The sequence below is a fragment of the Nyctereutes procyonoides genome, unplaced genomic scaffold (genome assembly GCF_905146905.1).
Source record: "Nyctereutes procyonoides isolate TBG_1078 unplaced genomic scaffold, NYPRO_anot_genome, whole genome shotgun sequence".
Lineage (NCBI taxonomy): Eukaryota > Metazoa > Chordata > Mammalia > Carnivora > Canidae > Nyctereutes > Nyctereutes procyonoides.
This window is the reverse complement of record NW_026575020.1, coordinates 36,746,254-36,770,012: the sequence shown is the minus strand read 5'-3', so window position 1 is coordinate 36,770,012 and position 23,759 is coordinate 36,746,254. Positions and strand designations below refer to the sequence as shown.

Genomic DNA, 23,759 nt, shown 5'->3' with positions numbered 1-23,759 from the left:
GAATAGTTTTGAGGAGTACTGGTCAAGTATTTTGTAGAATGTTGTCCTCAATTTGGATTTGTCTCATGTTTTTCTCATTATTAGATTGGGATTTTGAGTTTTGGGGAAGAATGCATAGACATGAGGTACAATTCTTACTGTAACAGAGGATGTGGTTATCCACATAAAATTACTGGTAATGTTAACTTTGCTCACTTGGGTAAGGTAGCATTTGCCAAGTTTCTCTTCTGTAACGTCACTTTTTCTCTTTTCCCTACTCTGTGTTTTAAAAGTGGGTCATTAAGCCTAGCCCACTCTCTGGGTGAGGGTATAGTGGAATTAAACTCTACCTCCTGAAGGGAGTTTGGTCTTCTTTTGTAAGGAAGATTTTTCCCTTCCCCCTATTTATTTGTTTGTATTCTATGGGCTCCTGTATATTTATTTTATTCTTTGTTTATACCTTGTTTTAGCTTTAGTCACTGGAAGTTCTTTTGGGTTGGCTTCTGTGTCGTCTTGACATTTCCCCATCCTTTTGTTTTCTTAATATTTCCTTTCTTTATGGCATTACAAGATGCTCCAGGCTCATCTAGTATTTTCCCCGCCCCAGCTGTAGAATTGGCTATTTCTCTAAGGAGTCCTGGTAACTCTTACTAGTTATTGGTATTAGAAACCAAGATCTGGGTACTGAGTGTGCTCATTGCTACAGGGGTTTTAGCTTCTAGGCTTTCTCAGTGGGTAGAGCTAGGTAATATATGTATGTATACTAACAGACCTGGTTTTAAATTTAATCTTAACTTTTTATTAGCTGTGGGATTTTTGGTAAGTTATTTATTGTTTCTGGGTATTAGTAATCCCATTTGTAAAATGGGGATAGTAATATTTCCCTTTCATAGTTGTAAGGATCAAAAATAACGTAACTTAATATATCCACATATAGTACTATTATAACTATAGTTTGTAGGAGATAAATACCATATTTATTATTTGGGCATAAATAGTTCTGTGTTATAAAGTCTGTATAGATGAATTTGTTGTGTGTGTGTGTGTGTGTGTGTGTGTGTGTGTGTGTATTTGTAGGCACCTAAAGGGCAGAAAAAGGTCTGTTATAAAAATATCTCTAGGTATGTTTATTTAAAATCCTTAGAGGGTCCTTGAGAACGAGGAAATGATTCATTATTCTTTTCATAGTCCAAATTCAGCTGAAAAAGTGAAAGTGAATAAAGATGTGGCTTCACCGTTGAAGGAGCTGGGTTTAAGAATCAGCAAGTTTTTGGTGAGTAAAAATTAGGACTGGCTCAGCTTGCTACCTTCACTGTGAATGTGCATTGTTTTACTGTTAGTGATTATTGGTGAAAATTCAGTTTATTTCAGTTTGGGAGATTAAATTGAGCATGTCGGATTTTGAAAATATCCAAGTTGCAACTCTTCTTGCTAAAAGCCATAAATTAAGTTGCCAGACCTGTTTACTATATACGTATCATAGAGTTTTCTCATCATGCATGTAGTAGTGTTCCTTAAATTGCCTAGATTATATTTAAATATGTAGCTGTTTCTTTTTAATTTTGGAAACCTGGATCATGCCTGTGACTGTTCCAGTGGCTTGGTAAATAAGCACAGTTGTTTCTGATATTGTAAATTTAGTTGTCATGTAAATTGCATGTCTGACTGCCTCCTTTTTCTCCTATTTGGGGGAAAATTATGTTGTGTGAAATCTTTAGAAAGGATTGTTGTTTATGCAAGTTCTGTGTTCATTCTAGAGGACAAATCTTTAGAATGCTTTGCATCCTATCTGTTTCCTGAGCTGAGGTGCTGTTCCTCACTTATGACCCCTGCGTTTCAGGGTCTTGACGAAGAGCAGAGTGTGCAATTACTCCAGTGTTACCTTCAAGAGGATTATAGAGGTACCCGTGACTCACTAAAGGTTTGTAGTTATGTCCAGCTCCTTTCTCCTGCCTTCTCCCATTTTCCTTGTTGGTTTTAGGTGTTTAAGCATTTTTCGACTGGTTCTTTGCAATAGAGGTAGGTGATCAGATACAGTGATTCTCAGGAGAGACTTTCTAAAGGGTTAAAAAACATGTACAAACTGAGGTCTGTCCTTAGACTTTGGGGGCTGGAGAGGTCAAAGATTGACATGTTAAGGATAGAATCTGAAGAAATCAGAGCTGAAAATGACCTGGGGCCATGCGCAGTTTGTATTGTCCGTCATTTTACAAATGAGTCTAGAGGAGTGGGCAGAAATTTGAGCACAGATTTGGATACACTTAGGTAAAAAATATTTCCAGAGAGACCCCTGGGTGGCTCAGCGTTTAGGCGTCTGCCTTGGGCTCAGGACGTAATCCCAGGTCAGGGGATTGAATCCACATCAGGCTCCCTGTGAGGAGAGAAAGTCCTCTGACTTTCTATGTCTCTGCCTCTTTCTCTCTGTCTCATGAATAAACAAATAAATCTTTAAAAAGAAAATTTCCAGAAACGAATGGGCACTTATAATCTTGAAAGGTGGGTGAAGATATTTACCTTTCTCTTTGTTAATTGAACTTTGCTTGTAAGATGGCTACTGAAAAAAAAAAAAAAGATGGCTACTGGACTGTTCTTTTTTCCTTCAGACAGTACTGCAAGACGAGAGGCAGAGCCAGGCCTTAATCCTGAAGGTGAGCAGTAGTCACTGTTTTCATTCTTTGACGTGAAATTGGGTGATGGCTTCTTGACCTTATTCTCCTGGGCATTGCTGGCTTTGGACTCTTTTTGTTGGGTAAGCATTGAGATCTTAATGAAGTAGCTTAGTAACAGTTGTCAAACAAGACACTTTTATCCACTGGCCCTAGCTGAGACCTTTTCCTAAGGAGACCCTTCAGCTACTGGGAATAAAAAATGCTTCATGTGTATTTTTTCTCTAGGTCTAAATGCAAGAAAGTTAATTTATATTTCTTTATTCCTTATCTCCCCCTAGCCCACAAAGCCACCTCTCATTTAGGATCTCATATAAAATGGAATTTGACTGTGACTTCAGAAGTAGTTTCCTATTTGGTATTTAGTGAGAACCAAGTACATTAGTTACAAGCAGTTAGATATGTACCAGTGATGCTTTCATATTTGCTTCATGTATTTGGCCTGTCAGTTATAGCATCGTGTGTTTCTTGAATGCTCTGAGAAATCCTGCAAGACAACTTGTTTATATTTTTCAATAATTTCTTTGATCTTGCATGGCTTTACTTATATCCTAGTTAATGAAGGTCTTTTGCTTTCTATTGGCCTAACACCATCTTTCTGTTTCTGTGATTGCTTGAAGAAATCAGACTTTTCCATTCACATCTTTAAGTGATCTCTTTATTAATAAACTTAAAATTGGGGACGCCTGGGTAACTCAGTAGTTGAGTGTCTGCCTTTGGCTCAGGGCATGATCCCAGGATCCGAGATTGAGTCCCACATAGAGCTCCTTGCAGGAAGCCTGCTTCTCTTTCTGCCTATGTCTCTGCCTCTCTCTCTGTGTCTCTCATGAATAAATAAATAAATAATCTCTTTTAAAAATTGAAAAGAAAAACTTTAAATTGTATGTTCTTTGTGCAAAGGTGAGTAACTGATTTTGCGTCTTGGGTTTCTTCCCAGATTGCAGATTATTACTATGAAGAAAGAACCTGTATTCTTCGTTGTATTTTACACCTTCTCACTTATTTCCAAGATGAAAGACACCCCTATAGGGTAAGCCCATTTAGTCCTTGTGGTTCTCTGTATTTATAAAATCCAACACTGTTTAATATTTTATATTACTCACATTCACACTCATTTGAACATTTACCTTTTATTCTAGATGTAAGTTACTCTGTTTTTTTTTTTTTTTAAGGTTGAATATGCAGACTGTGTTGATAAATTGGAGAAGGAACTAGTTATAAAATACAGACAGCAGTTTGAAGAGCTTTATAAAACCGAAGCACCAACATGGGAGACACATGGAAATCTCATGGTATGTGGTTACTGGGCCCTCCTGTAATTTAGGAGAATTGTAAACCTTGTGCATAGAGCTCCCAGTTAAATTATTCATTTATTAACTTAAAATGTTTATTGATAATCTTTCTTCAGAAAAGTTTATACATGCCATGGATCAAAACACTGATGACTTTATGTAGTGGTATTTAATTCTGGATGTTTTCACGTGACTTTGTCTATCTAGTCAATTTACTTTCTGTTCTTGCCTAAAATCTTTTCTTAGTCATTAATGGAACTCTAAATTCAAGATTTCATCTTCTTTATTATCATTATTAAGTATGTGACACTAGTCTGATTATTTTATTCTAAATTGTAAAGCAGCCTACATTTACAGATTAGACCATGCCCTTTTTTATTTTGAAAATAATACGTTTATTAAAATAATTCAGCCAAAACATGAACAAGAACTATTGAAAATATTTAGTAGAAGAAAAGGGCCCATTTATAATAGCAACAAAAGCATACATTTCTTAGGAATAGGGATCCCTGGGTGGCGCAGCGGTTTAGCACCTGCCTTTGGCCCAGGGTATGATCCTGGAGACCCGGGATCGAGTCCCCCGTTGGGCTCCTGGCATGGAGCCTGCTTCTCCCTCCTCCTGTGTCTCTGCCTGCCTCTCTCTCTCTCTCTCTCTCTCTCTCTCTCTCATGAATAAATAAAATTTAAAAAAAAAGTTAAAAAAAAAAGGAATAAGCTTGTGACAATCCAAATTTAAATGAAGAGAATTTTAAAATGCTATAAAGTGTATTTATTTTATTATTTTGTTATTTATTTATTTAGAGAGAAAGCACACACGAGTTGGCAGGGAGAGGGAGAGAAAGAATCGTAAGCAGGCTCCACTGTCAGCGCAGAGCCCAACTTGAGGTTTGATCTCAGGACTTTGAGATCATGACCCAAGCTGAAATCAAGAGTTGGATGCTTAACCAACTGAGCCACCCAGGTGCCCCAGTGCTGTAAAGGGTATAAAAGAAGTCATAACTGAATGGAAAGACACACCACATTCTTGAATATAAAGACACCACTATAAAAGTGTCAGTACTTCTTATGTTAACCTATGAATTAAGTGCAATACCAAAAAAATACTAGCAAGTGTTTGTTTTGCCTTTTATTTTAGAACTGGACAGGCTGATTCTCAAATCCATATGAAAGATAAGTAAGAATAATCAGGAAATTTTTGAAAAAGATGAATTAGTCTTATTAGATAATTAATACTACAGTAATTTGTAGCATGACATTGGCACATGAATAGACTTCTAAATAGAGCATAATAGGAGGTCTAGTTATAGACCCAGAATGAGTTAATGTGTGATAAAGGCAGCATTTCAATCAGTGGGAAATAGTATATTTTTCAATAGAAGATCTTGAACTACTGGATAACCATGGGGAGAAAAATTGCATTGTATCTCTATCTCCTGCCTCTACCAAAAGAAAATCAGAGCAATGATTTAAATTAAAGAAAAGTAACAGTAGGGGCTCCTGACTGGCTTAGTCAGTAGAGCATGCAACCCCTGTTCTTGGGGTCTTGAATTGAAGCCCCATGTTAGGTGTAGAGTGCACTTAGAAAAAAAAATTTAAGTATTGGAAGAAAACAAGGGAAGTGGTTTTGTTTTGTTTGGAGTGGAGAAGACTTTTTAAAGTAAAACTCAAAAGCCATGAAAGAAAAATAATTATAAACCCAGCAATATCAAACACTTTTGCAAGGCAAAAACAAAAACAAAAAAGGGTGCAGTAAACAAAGTAAGACAACCTCATATCATAAAGGGTTATTAAAATAGAACTCCTGTAAATCATGAAGACCAGTAGAAAAATAGGCAAAAGCAGTAACATATTCACATGACAACACTCTTGTCTGAGGGTTGGGATAATGGGTACTTATATCTTGCTGTATAAATCAATATTATTTTAGTGGAAAATAGGACAATACTTAAAAATTGAAAAGTACATGTTTATTGACCTAGCAGTTCCAGTTTAAGAGTTTATCTGATAAATACATTTATTCACACTTGTGTGAAACAACTTGTGTAAATGACAAATATGTAACATTCCCATCACCTGCTTTATTCAGGTATAATTTCCATCCAATAAAATTCCCTGATCTTAAGTGTACAGCTTTGACAGTTGTATGTAGTCATATGCATAATCATTATATAGAACATTTCTAAATTAAAAAAAGGGGGGGGGATCCTTGGGTGGCACAGCGGTTTGGCGCCTGTCTTTGGCCCGGGGCGCGATCCTGGAGACCCGGGATCGAATCCCACGTCGGGCTCTCGGTGCACGGAGCCTGCTTCTCCCTCTGCCTATGTCTCTGCCTCTCTCTCTCTCTGTGTGACTATCATAAATAAATAAAAATTAAAAAAAAAAAAGAGAGAACATTTCTGTCTCCCCTAGAAAGTTTATGGTCAGTCTTTGATCTCTGGCCCCAGATGTGACCATTAATCTGTTCTCTGTCAGTATAGTTTTTGTTTTTTAAACCATGTTTTTAAAATTCTGTCAAAATAATACATAATGAAAACTTACCATTTTAACTATTTTATTTTTATTTCTTAAGAATTTATTTGAGAGGGCAGCCCGGGTGGCTCAGCGGTTCAGTGCCTGCCTTCAGCCTGGGGCATGATCCTAGAGACCCGGGATTGAGTCCCACGTCGGGCTCCCTGCATGGAGCCTGCTTCTCCCTCTGCCTGTGTCTTTGCCTCTCTGTGTCTCTCACAAATAAATAAAATCTTTAAAAAAAAAAAAAAAGAATTTATTTGAGAGAGAGAGAGAAATAGCACAGGGTGTAGGGGTATAGTGAGAGGGAGAGTCTTAAACAGACTCTGCCCTGAGCATGGAGCCCAATGCAAGGCTTGATCCCAGGAAGTCACAACCTGAGCTGAAACCAAGATTGGCCACTCAACCAAGTGTGCCATCCAGGCACCCCTTGTTTTAACCATTTAGAAGTGTAACTGTCACTATAATTTTTCCATTTCTAGAATTTCACATAAATAGAACCATATAATGTGTAGTCTTCTGTTTGGCTTTTCTCACTTAGCATACTGTTTTTGAGATTCATCCATGTTATATCATGTGACAGTACTTCATTCTTATTTATGGTTGTTGAACAGCATTTCAGTGTGGATGTATGCCATGTTTTGTTTATCCATTCATTTGGTACATATTTGAGTTCTGTTTTTTGACTATTATAAGTAATGTGCAGTGGCCATTAACATACAAGTCTTTGTGTGGACAGGACATTTTATTTATTTATTTATAAAAGATTTATTTATTTGGGGGGAGGGGCAGAGGAGAGGGAATCCCACACAGACTCCATCCACCATGCTGAGCACAGATCCTGACAACAGGGCTCCATCCCATGACCCCAAGAGCACAACCTGAACCAAAATCAAGAATCAGACACTCAACTGACTAAGCTTCCTAGGTGCTCCAGCATTCTTTTTTTTTTCTTTTTTTTTCTTTTTATTTATTTATGATAGAGAGAGAGAGAGAGAGAGAGAGAGAGGCAGAGACACAGGCAGAGGGAGAAGCAGGCTCCATGCACCGGGACCCGACGTGGGATTCGATCCTGGGTCTCCAGGATCGCGCCCTGGGCCAAAGGCAGGCGCCAAACCACTGTGCCACCCAGGGATCCCGGTTCTCCAGCATTCTTAACAGCATTTCTGAGAATTCTTCGTGTTTTGTATCCTTACCAATACTTGGTATGGTCATTGTTTTTAATTTTAGACCTCTGATAGATTTTAATTTGTGTTTCCATGATGACTAGTGTTGTTGAGCATCTTTTTACATTCCTGTTTGCTTATATCTTTTTTTGTTGAAGTGTTTATCAGTTTCTGCCTCTTTTTTTTTTTAGATTGTTTTTTTTTTTTAACTGAATTTTAAGAGTTCTTTATGTATTCTGGAGATAAGCCATTTGATAGGTAAATGTTTGAGAAATATTTTCTTTCACTCTGAGGCTTGCCTGCTTTTTTTTCTCACTTAAACAGTGTCTAAGAACAAAACTTAGGGCGACTGGGTGGCTCGTTGGTTAAGCATCTGACTCTTGATTTCAGCTCAGGTCATGTGCTCAGGGCTGTGAGATTGAACCCCGCATTTGGCTCCACGCTGGGCATGGAGTCTGCTTAAGTTCTCTCTCTACCTTTCCCCCACCAAAATAAATAAAAAATAAGAGCAAACATAAATTTTCATAAAATCTCTTTTATCAGTTTTTTTTTTTTTCTATGAGGATTCTTCCCTTTTGGGCCTTGTTTTAGAAATCTTTGCTTAACCTAATGTCTCAAATATTTTGTTTTCTTTTAGAAGTTTTATAGTTTTAGCATATACATTTAGGTCAGTAATTACTTTTTAGTTAATTTTATTGCATGGTGTGAGGTAAGAGATAAGATTTATTTTTTCCCCATATAGATATCTTCTTTTAGTACCATTTATGGAAAAGATTGTCTTTTCCCATTGGATTACTTTGGGACCTTTGTAAAAACTCAGTTGTTCATATTAATGTGGGTCTGTCTGTGATCCACTGAATTTTATATCTATCTTTATGCTTATATCACACTGTCTGGATTACAATAGTTTTATTTAGCAAATCTTAAAATCAAGTAGTCTAAATCTTTCAGCCTTGTTCTTTTTCAAAATGTTTTGACTATTGTAGGTCTTTTCCTTTTCCATATCAACTTTAGATTAGTTTCTCCAAAAAAAAAGCTCTCAAGGATTTTGGTCAGAATTTTATTGAATCTTTAATTTGAAGAGAATTACCATCTTAATAATGTTACTAAATATTCCAATCTTTGAACCTGATATATCTCTTCATTTATGTATGTCCTGTTTAATATCCCTAAATAAGGGCAGCCCTGGTGGCTCAGCGGTTTAGCGCCACCTTCAGCCCAGGGCGTGATCCTGGATCCAGTCCCAAGTCGGGCTCCCTGTGTGGAGCCTGTTTTTCCCTCTGCTGGTGTCTCTGCCTCTCTCTCTCTCTCTCTCTCTCTCTCTCTCTCTGTGTGTCTCTCATGAATAAATTAAAAAAAAAACCTCTTAAAAAATCCCTAAAATAAGTTTTTGTTTTCAGTATTCATGGATTACGTATCTTTTATTAAATTTAGCCTTAAATATTTAATTTTTTGATGCTACTGTAAATATTTTTTTAAAATTCATTTTTCAGTTTATTGTTAGTATTTAGAAATACAGTTGATTTTTTACATTAATCTTGTATCTTGTGGCCTTGCTAAATTCACTTATAGTAGGTTTTTTCTTTTTCTTTTGTATTTTTTTAAGATTTATTTATTTGAGAGAGAGAGCATGTGAGTGTCGTGGAGGGAGCGGGAGAGGGAGGAGAGAGAATCCCAAGCAGACTCCCTTTGGAGCATGGAGCCTAATATGAGCCTGATCCCATGACCCTAAGATCATGACCTGAGCTGAAATCAACGAGTCGGACGTTCATCCGACTGAGACACCTACGTGCTCCACTAAGTGGGTTTCTTCTGATAGGATTTTTTAATATACTTGATCGTGTTGTCTGTAAATGACAATTTAACTTCTTTTCAAATCTGTATGCCTTTTATTTTTTTTCTTGCCTTATTAGCTGATTAGGGCCTCCAGTATAGTGATGAATACAAGTGATAGGAGAGCCGACATTCTTACCTTGTTCATGATCTTTGGTAGAAAGCATTCAGTCATTTACCATTGAATGTGTTATTGTAAATTATTTTTGTAGTGTTCATTATCAAAATGAACAAATTACCTTTTACATTTGTTGAGGGTTTTATTTTTTATTATAAATGACTGTTAAATCCTGTCCATTTGTTTTGCATATATTGAAGTGACTTTACGGCTTTTCTCTTTTGCTCTATTGTGAATTACATGGAGTTTTTGGATGTCAGCTCAATCTTGAATTCCTGGCATAAACTCTTCTTAGTTATTATATATTTTGCTCTTTATATATTGTTGGATTTGTCTTGCTAAAATTTTGTTAGTCTCTGTTCATGAGTGATATTAAACTGTAGTTTTTTTGTGACGTCTTTGTCTGGTTTTGGTATTAGTGTAATATTGGCTTCATAAAATAAGTTATGATATAAAACTTTCAGAAAAGAAAGTTCATAAGTTATATCATAAGTTATGATATAAAACTTTCAGAAAAGAAAGAACTTTTCAGAAAAGAAAATTTTTCCTTTTTCCTCTATTTTCTGAAAGAATTTTTGTAGTGCTGGTATTATTTCTTCCTTAAATGTATGACAATTTACCAGTGAAACCATCTCAGCCTACAGCTTTCTTTATGGGCAAGTTTTTAATTAATTAGTCAAACAATCAGTTAATATTTATTTATGTAAGTAATCTCTACACCCAATATGGGGCTCGAACTCATGACTCTGAGATCAAGAGTTGCATGCTCTTCTGATTGAACTAGCCAGGCACTCTCAAGTTTTTAATTTGGAATTCAGTTTTCTGTAATTGATTAGAGAGCTGTTCACGATTGCTATTTCTTTTTGGGTCAGTTTTGGTAATTTTTTGTGTTTCAAGGGATGTATTGATATCATTTAAGTAGCCAAACTTATTTGTATAAAGCTGATAATATTTTCTTGTTATGCTTTTACTCTTTGGAGGATCTGTGATGATGTCTTCTGATTTCTGATAATGGTAGTTTTGTCTTCATATTTCTCTATTGCTTGTCCATTTTATATTATGCTGGTTTCTGCTCTTTAGTATTTCTTTCTGTTTATTTATTTTGGATTTAAATTGCTCTTTTTCTAATTTTTAAGTTAGAAACTTAGATATCTAACAGATTTTAGAACATTCTTATTAAATAACCAGATGTTGTTGTCAGTATTGCTTTTAGCTATATCCTAAAAATCTTGATATGCTGTATTTTCACTGTCATTCATTCAAAATAGTTTCTAATTCCCCTTGTGATATTCTTTGACCCTTTCATTATTAATGTGTGTTGTTTAATTTCCAAACAATGGATAACCTGCTGGTTTTTAATTTGACTCCATTATCATTAAAGAACATACACTCAGGCAGCCCGGGTGGCTCAGTGGTTTAGCGCCACCTTCAGCCCAGGGCCTGATCCTGGTGACCTGGGATCAAGTCCCATGTCAGGCTCCCTGCATAGAGCCTGCTTCTCCCTCTGCCTGTGTCTCTGCCTCTCTCTCTGTCTCTCTCATGAATAAATGAATAAAATGTTAAAAAAAAAAAAAGAACATACTCTGTATCATTTAAATCTTTTAAAATTAACTATCCCATGGGTTATGGCCCATTATATTATCTATCTTGGTGGATCTACCCTGTACATGTGAAAAGAATGTGTATTTGGAAGAAGTTGAGTGTCTGGCGAGAAATACTAGTCAGGTTGAGATATTTGGATCTGTGGTTTTGCCAATTTTTTTTGTATATTTGTTGTCAATCATACGTTTTTAAAATTTATTTTTAATTTTTTGGAATGTAGGTGACACAGGTGTACAGCATAGTGATTTACCATTTTTTTATGTTGTGCTGTGGTCACCACAAACGTAGCTACCATCTGTCACCAAACAATGTTATTATAGTGCCATTGACTATATTTCTATTCTGTGCCTTTTATTCTCATGACTTATTCCACAACTGGAAGCCTGTGTCTCCCACTCCTTTTCACCCATTTTGCCTGTCTTCCACCCACTTTCCTTCTGGCAACCATCAGTTTGTTCTCTGTATTTATAGGCCTGGTTCTTTTTTTTTGTTTATTTCTTCACTTGTTTTTTTTTTTTTTATCCAAATATGAATATAGTCATATGGTATTTGTCTTTCTTAGTCTAATTCACTTCACTTAGCATACATAATACCTTCTAGGTCCATCCATGTTATTGCAAATGGCAACATCTCATTCTTTTTGTGGCTGTGTTAGTATTCCAGTGCACCTGTGCACCTGCCATATCTTCTTTATTTGTTTATTATTGGACACATGGGTTGCTTCCCTGTCTTTGCTATTGTAAGTAATGCTTCAGTAAACATAGGGGTGCATCTTTCGTTTGTTCGTTCTTTTTAAAGATTTTATTTATCTATTTGAAAGAGAGAGCATGTGCATGCGTGAGCAGGGGGAGAGGCAGAGGCAAAGGGAGAAGGGGAGTGGGAGAAGCAGACTCCCTGCTGATCAGGGAGCCTGATGAGGTTTGCTCCTGGGACTCTAGGATCATGACCTGAGCTGAACACAGACACTTAACCAACTGAGCCACCCAGGCACCCCTGCTTATATCTTTTTGAATTAGTGTTTTCTTTTTTTTTTTTTGGGTAAATACTCAGTAGTGAAATTATTGGATCATATGGCATTTCTGTTTTTTAATTGTGCTGTTTGTTTGTTTGTTTGTTTGTTTTTAGGGAGAGTATGAGTGAGGCAGGGAGGGGCAGAGGGAGAGGAAGTGAGAGTCCCAAGCAGACTCCACTCTCAGCACAGAGCCTGGCACAGGGCTCAATCTTACGACCCTGAGATCATGTCCTGAGCTGAAAGCAAGTCAGATGCCTAACTGAGGTGTCCCACCTCAGTCAGAGCCACCCAGGTGTCCCTCTGTTTTTTAATTGTTTGAGGAACCTGCATACTGTTTTCCATAGTGGCTGCACCAGTTTAGAATCCTGACAGTGCACAGGAGTTCATTTTTCTCTACATCTTTACCAACACTTGTTTGTACATCCAAGGGAGTTTAAATTATAGCAAAATATATGAATAAAAATATGGCATTTCCATGCAGTGGAGTACTACATTATATTAAAAATAACGAGGGGACTAGTGAAAAGGAAATTCTTAATGTATGTTGAACAGAAATGATTTGTAAGATACGTTGTTATTTGAGAAAAGTAAAGTACAGAATAATTTGTATAGTATATTTGGTTTAGAGATGGATGAGTGAATGGATGGATGGGTAGGCAGGTAGGTAGATAGATAGACCTTAGAATAAATGAATGAAGGAATAAATGAGTGTATATGGTATATTACTGGGAGGAGAAACACAAACCTTTAATGGTGGTTGCCTCTGGGGACAGGTTTGGATGACTGGGCAATGGGAATTGTAGGGAGGGAGACTTTTTTTTTGGTGTCTCTCCCAAATCCTTTTGCTTTAAGCTTTTATTTATTTATTTATTTATTTATTTATTTATTTATTTATTTATTTATTTTTAAGATTTTATTTATTCATAGAGACAGAGAGAGAGGGAGGCAGAGACACAGGCAGAGGGAGAAGCAGGCGTCATACAGAGAGCCCGATGTGGGACTCGATTCAGGGTCTCCAAGATCACGCCCTGGGCTGCAGGTGCTGCTAAACCACTGCGTCACCGGGGCTGCCCTGCTTTAAGCTTTTTAATAGATTTCTTAATATATGGCAAAGAGGGAAACATTTTTTTACTCTCTTTTTATACATGTATTGTCTAATAAAAAGTAACGTAAAATTTTTTAATGCTTTTTTCTTTTTTCTTTAAATTCAATTAACATATAATGTATTATTGGTTTCAGAGGTAGAGTTCAGTGATTAATCAGTCTTATATAACAGCCAGTGCTTATTATATCACATGCCCTCCTTAATGCCCATCACCCAGTTACCCCATCCGCCTACCCCCTTAAATATGTTTTTATTTATTTATTTATTTATTTATTTATTTATTTATTTATTTATTTTTAATTTATGATAGTCACACAGAGAGAGAGAGGCAGAGACACAGGCAGAGGGAGAAGCAGGCTCCATGCACTGGAAGCCCGATGTGGGATTCGATCCCGGGTCTCCAGGATCGCGCCCTGGGCCAAAGGCAGGTGCCAAACTGCTGTGCCACCCAGGGATCCCCCTTAAATATGTTTCAAAATCTGACTTTAATTCTCTGATTTTTTCTTCATGGATTGTGCAGACTGAGCGCCAGGTGTCTCGCTGGTTTGTTCAATGCCTTCGGGAACAGTCCATGCTGCTGGAAATTATTTTCCTTTATTATGCGTACTTTGAGATGGCACCTAGTGACCTGTTGGCATTAACCAAGATGTTTAAAGAGCAAGGATTTGGTAGTAGGCAGACCAACAGGCACCTGGTGGATGAAACCATGGATCCTTTTGTGGATCGAATTGGGTAAGTCTGAATGCGTTGAGACTACAAAACTTGTACAATGTTTAGAGCACTGATACAGTGATCCTGTGAATGGGTGAGGGGCCGTCTAGATGTACTTTTCACTTAGTGGTAGGGAAACAGATAAGTGTACTACCATGTTCCAAGTCCTACGGGGAGTAAAGACTCAGATTGAGAGGGACATGTTTTCTCAAAATAAGTATTGCATTCTAGTATTTTATTGTCTTTTTTTTTTAAATTTATTTATTTATTCATGAGAGACGGGGGGCGGGGTGGGCAGAGACACAGGCAGAGGGAGAAGCAGGCTGCATGTTGGGAGCCTGACATGGAACTCGATCCCAGGTCTCCAGGATCAGGCCCTGGGCTGAAGGCGGCACTAAACCGCTGAGCCACCCAGGCTGCCCTAGTATTTTATTATCTTCATATAAAAGGTTCATCCATTTAACAAAAAATGTGGTGATTATCAGTGGTAAGCCAGTGCAAATGCTAAGAAGACAATGACAAGGTGAATGTGTCCCCTGCCCTCTTTGAGGTCATCGTCTGTGGACTTTGAATCTTATGGCAATGGATAGATCTATATCTTTTTTTCAGATATACAAAAAGATATTGTTCATGTTTTTTTTTTTTAATTTATTTATTCATGAGAGATACAGAGAGAGAGAGAGAGAGGAAGAGGCAGAGACACAGGCAGAGGGAGAAGCAGGCTCCATGCAGGAAGCCCGACGTGGGACTTGATCCCAGGTCTCCAGGATCACACCCTGGGCTGGCTAAACCGCTGAGCTACCCAGGCTGCCATGTTTATGTTTTTTGATATAAATAATAGTTTTTTTTACAACTTAATTTTTCAGGGCAGCCCCGGTGGCGCAGCGGTTTAGTGCCACCTGGAGCCCAGGGTGTGATCCTGGAGACCCGGGATCGAGTCCACGTCTGGCTCCCTGCATGGAGCCTGCTTTTCCCTCTGCCTGTGTCTCTGCCCCCCTCTCTCTCTCTGTGTCTCTCATGAATAAATAAATAAAATCTTTAAAAAGATAAAAATAAATAAACAACTTAATTTTTCACATAACTAGATGTCCTGGAACTCTTTTCACCTCAGGATGTTTTTTAGCTACTGCATGTTAGTACACTGTAGGAATATTTATTTAACAATTTCCCTAAGGGCAGGTGGTTAGCTATTTTGGATATTTCAAACGGTGCTGTAAAGAACACTCTTTACAAGCCTGTCTGTGCATCTGGGTGAATATGACTCTAAAAGATCTAGAAATACAATTGTTGGGTTGAATGGTATGTACGTCTGTATTACAAAATATTGCCAAGTTGTCCTGTGCAAAAAAGGCTGTACCAATTTATACTTCACTGACAGTGGGAGGAGAGAACCAATTTCCCCACAATCTTGCAAACCTGTGTTATTATCTATCATCCCCCTCAGTTTGATCTCTTTTGCTGCACTAATTTGCCTTTCCCTAGTTATCTCTGGCATTGAGCATTTTCTTACCTGCTCTCTTACCTGCTCTCTTACCTGCTCTCTTACCTGCTACCATACCAAGAGAGTCAAGAGTCAGGGGTGAACTGACTCTTTGCATCTGTGTCTGTGAGGAGGAACTCAGTTTTACAAAAAGGATGACGTTACAGTGGTTTGCATGGGTAGATCTATGTTTTGAGGCCAGTTTCCTCTCTGAACAGATACACACTTGAGTGATGAGACGGTTTACCTGGGTCACTTGTAATTGGCGGCTGTGGAAACTTCCAGTACTGGATCTGTACTTTGGCAGGCACAAGCCCCCTTTTGATTGTCAAGTACTTAAATATGGCTGGACAAACTGAAGTGTGCTGGAAGTGTGAAATACATGCAGGTTTAGGAAACTTAGTGTGAAAAAAAAAAACAGAGAAAACCATTAGTAATTTTTTTTATAATAAAGTGTCTATAATATTTCACCTTATTCTCCAACAAGGTTCAGAGTAACACACATGACACCATAATACCCTTTTTCTTTCCAGCTACTTCAGTGCCCTTATCCTGGTAGAAGGCATGGATATTGAATCCTTGCATAAGTGTGCTTTGGATGACCGAAGAGAACTGCACCAGTTTGCCCAGGATGGGCTTATTTGTCAGGTGAACTTGGAATAGCCTCCTTTCTCTTTTTACACAGTTTATAATCAGGAGAATGTTTTTAACCACTAAACTATACTACTACATAAAATTTTCCTAGTGGTGGAATTTGAAGTTCTACATCGTTAAGTTAATTGGAGCTCTAAGAAATCTCCGATTTCAATTTTCTGCACATTGGTGGTAGTTGAGTCTGTGAGAATGAGTAGAGTCACTCAGGGAGGTGGCATCAGGACAAAAGAGGCCCAAGTATAGAACCTTGGGGCTTGTCTTTGTTTTCTGGACCTTGTGCAAGAAGAGCAAAGGGGAAGCACATTGAGATGGGATGATGGTTAGACAGAAAGTGGGGAAAGACTAGAGAAAGTTCAAGAAGACTCAGGAAACTTTCTAAAGAAAATTCCATTTGATGGGATCCCTGGGTGGCGCAGCGGTTTGGCGCCTGCCTTTGGCCCAGGGCGCGATCCTGGAGACCCGGGATCGAATCCCACATCGGGCTCCCGGTGCATGGAGCCTGCTTCTCCCTCTGCCTGTGTCTCTGCCTCTCTCTCTCTCTCTCTGTGACTATCATAAATAAAAAATAAAAATTTAAAAAAAAAAATTCCATTTGAATATGTATTCTATAATGTTACGTTAAAATGACTTAAAATTAGGAGAAAAAGATTGTGCAGATAGGGAGGAGTAATGGAGGGGTTTATTATTAGTGAGGTGGCTGGGGGTTGGGATAGAGTAATTTCCCAGAATAGGACAAGGGGCCACTGTGGACAAATGGAAGACATACTAAATGTAACATAGGGTCCTGTGGAGGTCTCTGACCCTTTCTCTTTTCAGTGATGCAGATTTTTTTTTCTTTTCATCAGGATATGGACCGTTTGATGTTGACCTTTGGGGACATTCCACATCATGCCCCAGTGCTTTTGGCCTGGGCTCTTCTCCGTCACACCCTGCATCCAGAAGAGACAAGCAGTGTTGTCCGGAAGATAGGTGGCACAGCCATCCAGCTGAATGTCTTTCAGTACCTGACCCGACTACTCCGCTCACTGGCCAGTGGGGGAAATGATGTGAGGCTTGGGCTATTGGTGTTTGAGCAAAAGTATACCAGAGAGCGGGGCAGAAGCTTGTTAATGAATCATGATGGTAGTTAATACTGCGTAATAGTAATGTGGAAAATGATGACTATGTTGTTTCTAACTTTGTAGAGCATTTAGTAGGACTAGACACTGTTATCAGCACCCTCTGCACATTCTCTAATTTCATTCTTCCTTTATTTTCACCATTTCTTTGCACTAGCAATTTTCATCCTATTTTACATATTAGGAAATTGAGACTCATGGAGATGTAATTTGCCCACAGGAACAATAACTGCCAGTTAGTGGTAGGTACAATTTGAACCCATGGTGTCTGACTCTGCCAGTATAGTATACTATGCCAGTATGGTAATCTGGAAGATAGCTTTGACCACATTGACTGGAGAAATCTTTTTTGGGAGCCTACTCATTAGTCCATAGCACGATAAATTAGCCATTGTCTTGAGTCTTGTTGTATTGGGGCTTAATTTCAGAAGCACTGTTTAGTGAGCTTGTTTTGACCCATGAGCAGGAAATTTCAGCCGGCAGGCCCCACTGGCTGGCACTGGTTGATTTATCTTGGTGACCATCCAAGCAGCTGCATCATTCATATCAGCACATAGAGACTCTTATCTTTTCTCTAGACTGCATGTGGTTTTCTTCCCCACAAAAACTGATCACTTTGAAAATGGTTCCCTTTTGAATTTATTATTGGCTGTGTGGTGATCTTTATGGTTCCTGCATTTTCATTTTTCCCCTTGTCTTCCTGATTTTAGGCCTAAATTAGGACAATTACACAAAGCCTTGGATTCCCTTCCCATTTGTTTAGAGAAACTATATTAAAGTGTAGGATTTTGCTGAATCTGGGGGAAGAGTTTCGTTATTCAGAATTAGTCACTGACTCCTTTGCCATTACAGTGTACCACCAGCACTGCATGCATGTGTGTCTACGGACTCCTTTCTTTCGTTCTGACCTCACTGGAGCTGCACACACTGGGCAATCAGCAGGTCGGTATCTGGCTTTTGTGAGGCTGTCTACATTGCCTGGCTTTGCAGTCATATCCCTAAGATATGGAACTGATATCACACACACTCACATATCTCAGGTGTTAATTTGTTTATTGCTGTTTCTTTTCATTTGTATTATAGAAAAGATACAGATTAATGACAGAAAAATCAGAAAGTGCTGATAAAAAGAAAAAAAGTATAATCCCACAACATAGGATAATCTCTCTTAATATTTTGATATTAACATTTCCAAACATTTTCTGTGTGTGTGTGTGTATGTGTGTTTGTGGGTATATGTTAAAAATATAATAAATCTTCTCTAAAAGTAGAATCACAGTGTATATACTGCTTTGTAATTTCATTTTGGGATAGTACAGCTGTCCTAAACATCTGTGGGTGCTAATAAATATTCTTCTGCAATGTTTTTAAAACATGGAACATTTTAGGGATGCCTGGGTGGCTCAGTGGTTGAGTGTCAGCCTTTGGCTCAGGGCATGATCTGGGAGTCCCCAGATCGAGTCCCACATCGGGCTGCCTACATGGAGCCTGCTTCTCTCTCTCTCTGTCTCTGCCTCTCTCTATGTCTCTAATGAATAAATAACTAAAAAAAAAAAAAAACAACAAAACAAAACATGAAACATTTTAAACCTACATCAAAGAAGACAAAATTGTGTAACAAACTCTTAAATGGTCCTATCATCAGCGTCCAAAGTATCAACTGACAGCAGATCTTGCCCTTTCCCTCCTTATTTTGAAGCAAATCTCTGACATCATTTAGTTTCATCTTTGAATATTTGATGAACCAGAATAGGAGCTAGTAAAACTTTACAATCATATACCTTTACATCTAAACAAACAATATTTTCAAATATGTCAAGGTTTAAGTTTCTTTTCTTTTCTTTTCTTTTCTTTTCTTTTCTTTTCTTTTCTTTTCTTTTCTTTTCTTTTCTTTTCTTTTCTTTCTGTTTTTTAAGATTTATTTATTCATGAGAGACACAGAGAGAAAGGAGAGGCAGAGACATAGGCAGAGGGAGAAGCAGGCTCCACACAGGGAGCCGGATGTGGGACTTGATTCTGGGATTCCAGGATCATGCCCCAGGCCAAAGGCAGGTGCTAAACCACTGAGCCACCCAGGCATCCCTATCTTTTCTCTTTTTATTGGTTGGAAGATTGCTATAGAAAAGTTCGTTTCACAGTATATGGAAATATTAGATCATTATGTTGTACACCTAAAATTAATATTCTATATCAGTTTTACCTCAACATCTGCTCTCATTAGCTATTAGCTATCTGATACTCTGGTATAAAGTACTATACGTGCTTATTTTCCTATGTACCAATTTTTCCTACCATCCTACAAAGTCCTAATGTGGTTAGTGACATTTTTAAATTTTTACACGTTGTTGTGAATTCCTGGGCATAAACTTGTTAGCTGTGTTTTAATCCACTACAGTTACTATTCTTATGCTCAGGTCGCCCACCTTTGCCCAGTAAGAACTCTTTTTGATGAGCTTCTGAATTTGTCTGACACTACGTTCACGTACTTTGATAGCTCGATTGCTTTATGGTACGATACAATGTTGTAGGATTATCTTATGAGATTCTTGCCCCAGACCTGGAATCTGCCATTTCTCCAAGGAACCATGGTTCCTTGCAATGGAAAGTGCTGTTTGAGCAGTTCTTTTTTATTTAAGTCATTGTATTTGTTTTTAATGACTTGTTTTGGAAATTGAAAAAATTTGGTGAAGTTGCTAAAAATGAAGATTTCTTATCATTAGAAAGAAATTGGTATTAACTGGAAGACTCCCATTCTAAATCTCTAGGAGCACAGAGTAAGCTTTCCATCCTTTGCCAAAATTCTGGTCACACTGGGACCCTATTGCATACCTGGAGGATTGATATTAACATATCTGGGCTATAAGAGTCCTGTACATAACTGGTACATTCCCAGTGTTTTGTGCTAGGTGGAGGATTAAAGAAACCTAAAAAGGTATTATTCTCGCCCCCTGGGAGAACAGTTTAGTGGACCCTAGTAATACCTCCCATTTACATGGCATCTTAAAATTTATAGTCTGTTTCATACATTATCTCATTTAGTCCTTACAGTGATACTGTGAAGCGGATAATATTGTCACCATTTTATAAGGATTTTGAAGTTCTGAGAGGTTAACTTACCTAACACTATACAACAGATATAATATACACCCTAGACAGGATATAAGCTTACTTTTCTAATCCCAGGGTTCCTTCTGACATAGTATGTGAAAGTATTGTTGGTGTTTTTATTTGAATAGAATACAATAAAAAAAAGATAAGACTTGGTCAACGAGGGCAAATAAGCTATTTTCTCCCTCCTCCCCCTCAACAGGATGTAATAGACACAGCATGTGAAGTCCTGGCAGACCCTTCTCTTCCAGAATTATTCTGGGGAACAGTAAGTGTGTCCGAAGGAATTATGCTAAGATATTCTTTTAGCGAAAGAATTTATCAGGCATTTATTTTGCAATATGTCTGATATTAAGCAATTGTCTTTTCACATTAATCTTTATAAAAATATGTAGAGTAGAATTACCATCATCATCATCACCATTTTGCATATGAGGAAAGGTGATGCTCAGAGATGTGAAATGATTAGTCCAAAGTCACACGGCTAGACAAATAGGATCAGGAAGCAATTCTGGCTGATGTAAGACTGTAGCCTGTATTACTAACCAGCATGTTCTCTCCTATACATCAAGTCTTTGTTCACATGGACAGTCTCAAACACCAGTATTACTATAACTCTTGAACATGCTATTGGGGGATTGTAACTCTGAGTTGTCAGAGTATTGTAACTGGTTAGATAAGAATTTGGCTTTGGAGTGAACAGTTTCTGACCAGTACTTAGGCTTAGCATTGACAATAGCCCAAAGCCCAGGGTCCAGCTGATGAATAAATCTGTTCTCTGTGCTGTGGCCTGATTGATATGCCTATGTGTCTTTCTGCCCTTCTGGAATTACTATCCATTCTTACACCGTTCCTTGGGAGAAGATGGTATAAAGCAATATTTAGATTGAAGATCTGTTGCCCATGTTGTGGTAGCTAAATGCTGACATGTTGTTGGATGGTTTTTATCTTATTGGCAACATGTCACGCAGAGTTGAACACCGTTGTCTTCCTAGAGGGAGGATGGCCAGGAAAAGGTCACTGGAGGCAGTGGTGTTCTCTTTTCAGGTCCTAACAAGATCTGCTGTTGATAGTCATTTTCAGTGAACATATGGAAGTCTTAACTAAATTGTTAAGGGAGGAGAGATGTCTGTCTGTTATAAGGAAAGGATTGATTTGAGGTTTTCTTATGATTGCTGGGCACTTCAGAGATGTGTTAATTTCATGAATAATATTAAGGTCAGTGATTTCTCTCCTTCCACCATAGGAGCCGACCTCTGGGCTTGGGATCATTCTGGACAGTGTATGTGGGATGTTCCCCCATCTCCTCTCCCCACTCCTGCAATTGCTACGAGCCCTCGTGTCAGGGAAGTCCACTGCCAAAAAGGTAGGTGGTTCAGTTAGATGCCTGAATTCAGAGTGTGGGAGATATTTTTGGGGGTGCCACTACCACAGCAAGAATTAGTCTGAAGTTGAATGAACAGTGCCAGAGTTAGTGCCTCAGTTCTATAAAATAAGTACCTGTTGTAGATGCTGTGGGAGTAGGACAACATATAAAGTTCCTTACTATCTCATTGGCCGAGAATAACAGTAGACACAAGGGAATAACTAACAAAGCCACACAGTCGATGACATTTGAGTAGTGGAGACCCACTGTTCAGGAGAGTGGTCTGTCTATAGTGAGGGGTCTGTGAGCTTAGCGTTTGAGAATGGTGAGGGCTTATAAGGAATGCGGAGGCAGGTTTGTGAGAAGTTTGAGAGTCCGCACATACACGGTTTGGTTAAAGAGCAGAGAAGTGGACGTGAGACCCGTTGTGTGTCCCCCAGGTGAACATGTGGCTGGATTTTTTTCTGTGTGTTGACAGGTGTATAGTTTCTTGGATAAGATGTCTTTCTACAATGAACTTTATAAGCACAAGCCCCATGATGTGGTCTCTCACGAGGATGGAACACTCTGGCGGAGGCAAACTTCCAAACTCCTTTATCCTCTTGGTAAGATGGAGAGACCCTGGTTGAGTGACCTCTTTTCCTCAGCCTCTGTTTAGAATTCATATTTGCTGCTTTAACTTTTTCTTTTTCTTTTTTTTTTTTTTTTTGGCTTTAACTTTTTCATGCAAGCTGCCTTTAGAGCAGTTCCTTCTCTCCACTATGCTTTTTGAGAACTTATTAGTGCATTTCTCCTTTTTTTACATTAGATTGTTTTATTTCAAAAATAATGTGTGTTTATTGTAATGAGAAACAGTGCAGATTTATGCTTTACAAAGTTCATTTGTTCAGACACATCTATTGGATAGTCAGTGTTAAGAGCTGGTGTGTGTCCTTTTATATACTATGTACATTTTCGTAGATTCTGCAAGTTGCTTTTTTTATGTATGGATCTGACTCATTCTTTTTAGTAACTACAGAATTATTCTTAGTGTCCCAGAATTTTGTATCTTTTCCCTTTTAAAGGACATGTAGGCTGTGTCAGGTTTTTGCCACTACAAACAATGCTGCCTTGGGTACATGTCCCTTTATACACTGGTGCTTTTGTTTTTAGTGCAGAGTCCTCAAAGTGAGGTTGTTGGGTAAAAGGGTATATATAATAACAATTTTAAATAAGTGTCCACCAGCAGATGAAATTGATAAACAGAATGTGGTACATACATAGAGTGGGATATTACTCCAGCCTTGAGAAGAAAGGGAATTCTGAAACAGGCTATACCTTGGGTAAAAAACAGTCTATCAGTGTTAGCTACTAGGAAGAGAGTGTACATCTCTGTGTCACTAAGTATTGGTGTCTGGTGTAGGAGTCACTTTTTCCTGTTGTATCCCCAGGTATTTGACCCATTTTTCTTCCTCTCTCCTTTAGGGGGTCAGACCAACCTCCGCATACCTCAGGGCACTGTGGGCCAAGTGGTACTGGATGACAGGGCTTACTTGGTACGCTGGGAGTACTCTTACAGCAGCTGGACCCTCTTTACCTGTGAGATTGAAATGCTGCTGCATGTCGTTTCTACCGCAGGTGAGGTCTGCTCCGGGAAATGTGACTGTGGGGAGGAAAACTGGCCCTGCTTAGATTTGGAGGACAAACAGAATCTCAAGATAAAATTGAAAACCATCCAGACTGGGCTAAGTGTAATGTTTATCTGGGCCTCCGAGACTACTCAGTGATCTTAAAGGAAGTGTTTGCTTTCTTTGCCTACAGATGTAATCCAGCACTGCCAGCGGGTCAGACCCATCATTGATCTGGTCCATAAGGTCATCAGCACAGATCTGTCCATAGCAGACTGTCTCTTGCCCATCACGTCCCGCATCTACATGCTGCTGCAGCGGTAAGCATCTGGTCACACACCCACTGGCTTAATGTTCATGCTCTTTTCCCTCTGGGAAGGCCTGGGGTGATATAATCCCCAGCTGAGGGCCTTCCTGTTTTTCCATCCCTGCTG

General features: G+C 38.4%; 1 protein-coding gene across 1 annotated transcript in view; it reads left to right on the top strand.

Moving 5' to 3' along the window:
* NUP188 (nucleoporin 188) overlaps positions 1–23,759 on the top strand; it is a 53,534-nt gene that overhangs the window by 10,814 nt on the left and 18,961 nt on the right. Inside the window, exons 4-17 of the mRNA XM_055318643.1 lie at positions 1,168–1,252; positions 1,820–1,900; positions 2,583–2,627; positions 3,583–3,675; positions 3,818–3,937; positions 13,802–14,013; positions 16,006–16,120; positions 16,972–17,172; positions 18,097–18,186; positions 20,555–20,620; positions 21,599–21,718; positions 22,197–22,323; positions 23,183–23,335; positions 23,519–23,645. Coding sequence (XP_055174618.1) covers positions 1,168–1,252; positions 1,820–1,900; positions 2,583–2,627; positions 3,583–3,675; positions 3,818–3,937; positions 13,802–14,013; positions 16,006–16,120; positions 16,972–17,172; positions 18,097–18,186; positions 20,555–20,620; positions 21,599–21,718; positions 22,197–22,323; positions 23,183–23,335; positions 23,519–23,645 — 1,635 coding nt within the window. The remainder of the gene's footprint in view (positions 1–1,167; positions 1,253–1,819; positions 1,901–2,582; positions 2,628–3,582; positions 3,676–3,817; positions 3,938–13,801; positions 14,014–16,005; positions 16,121–16,971; positions 17,173–18,096; positions 18,187–20,554; positions 20,621–21,598; positions 21,719–22,196; positions 22,324–23,182; positions 23,336–23,518; positions 23,646–23,759) is intronic.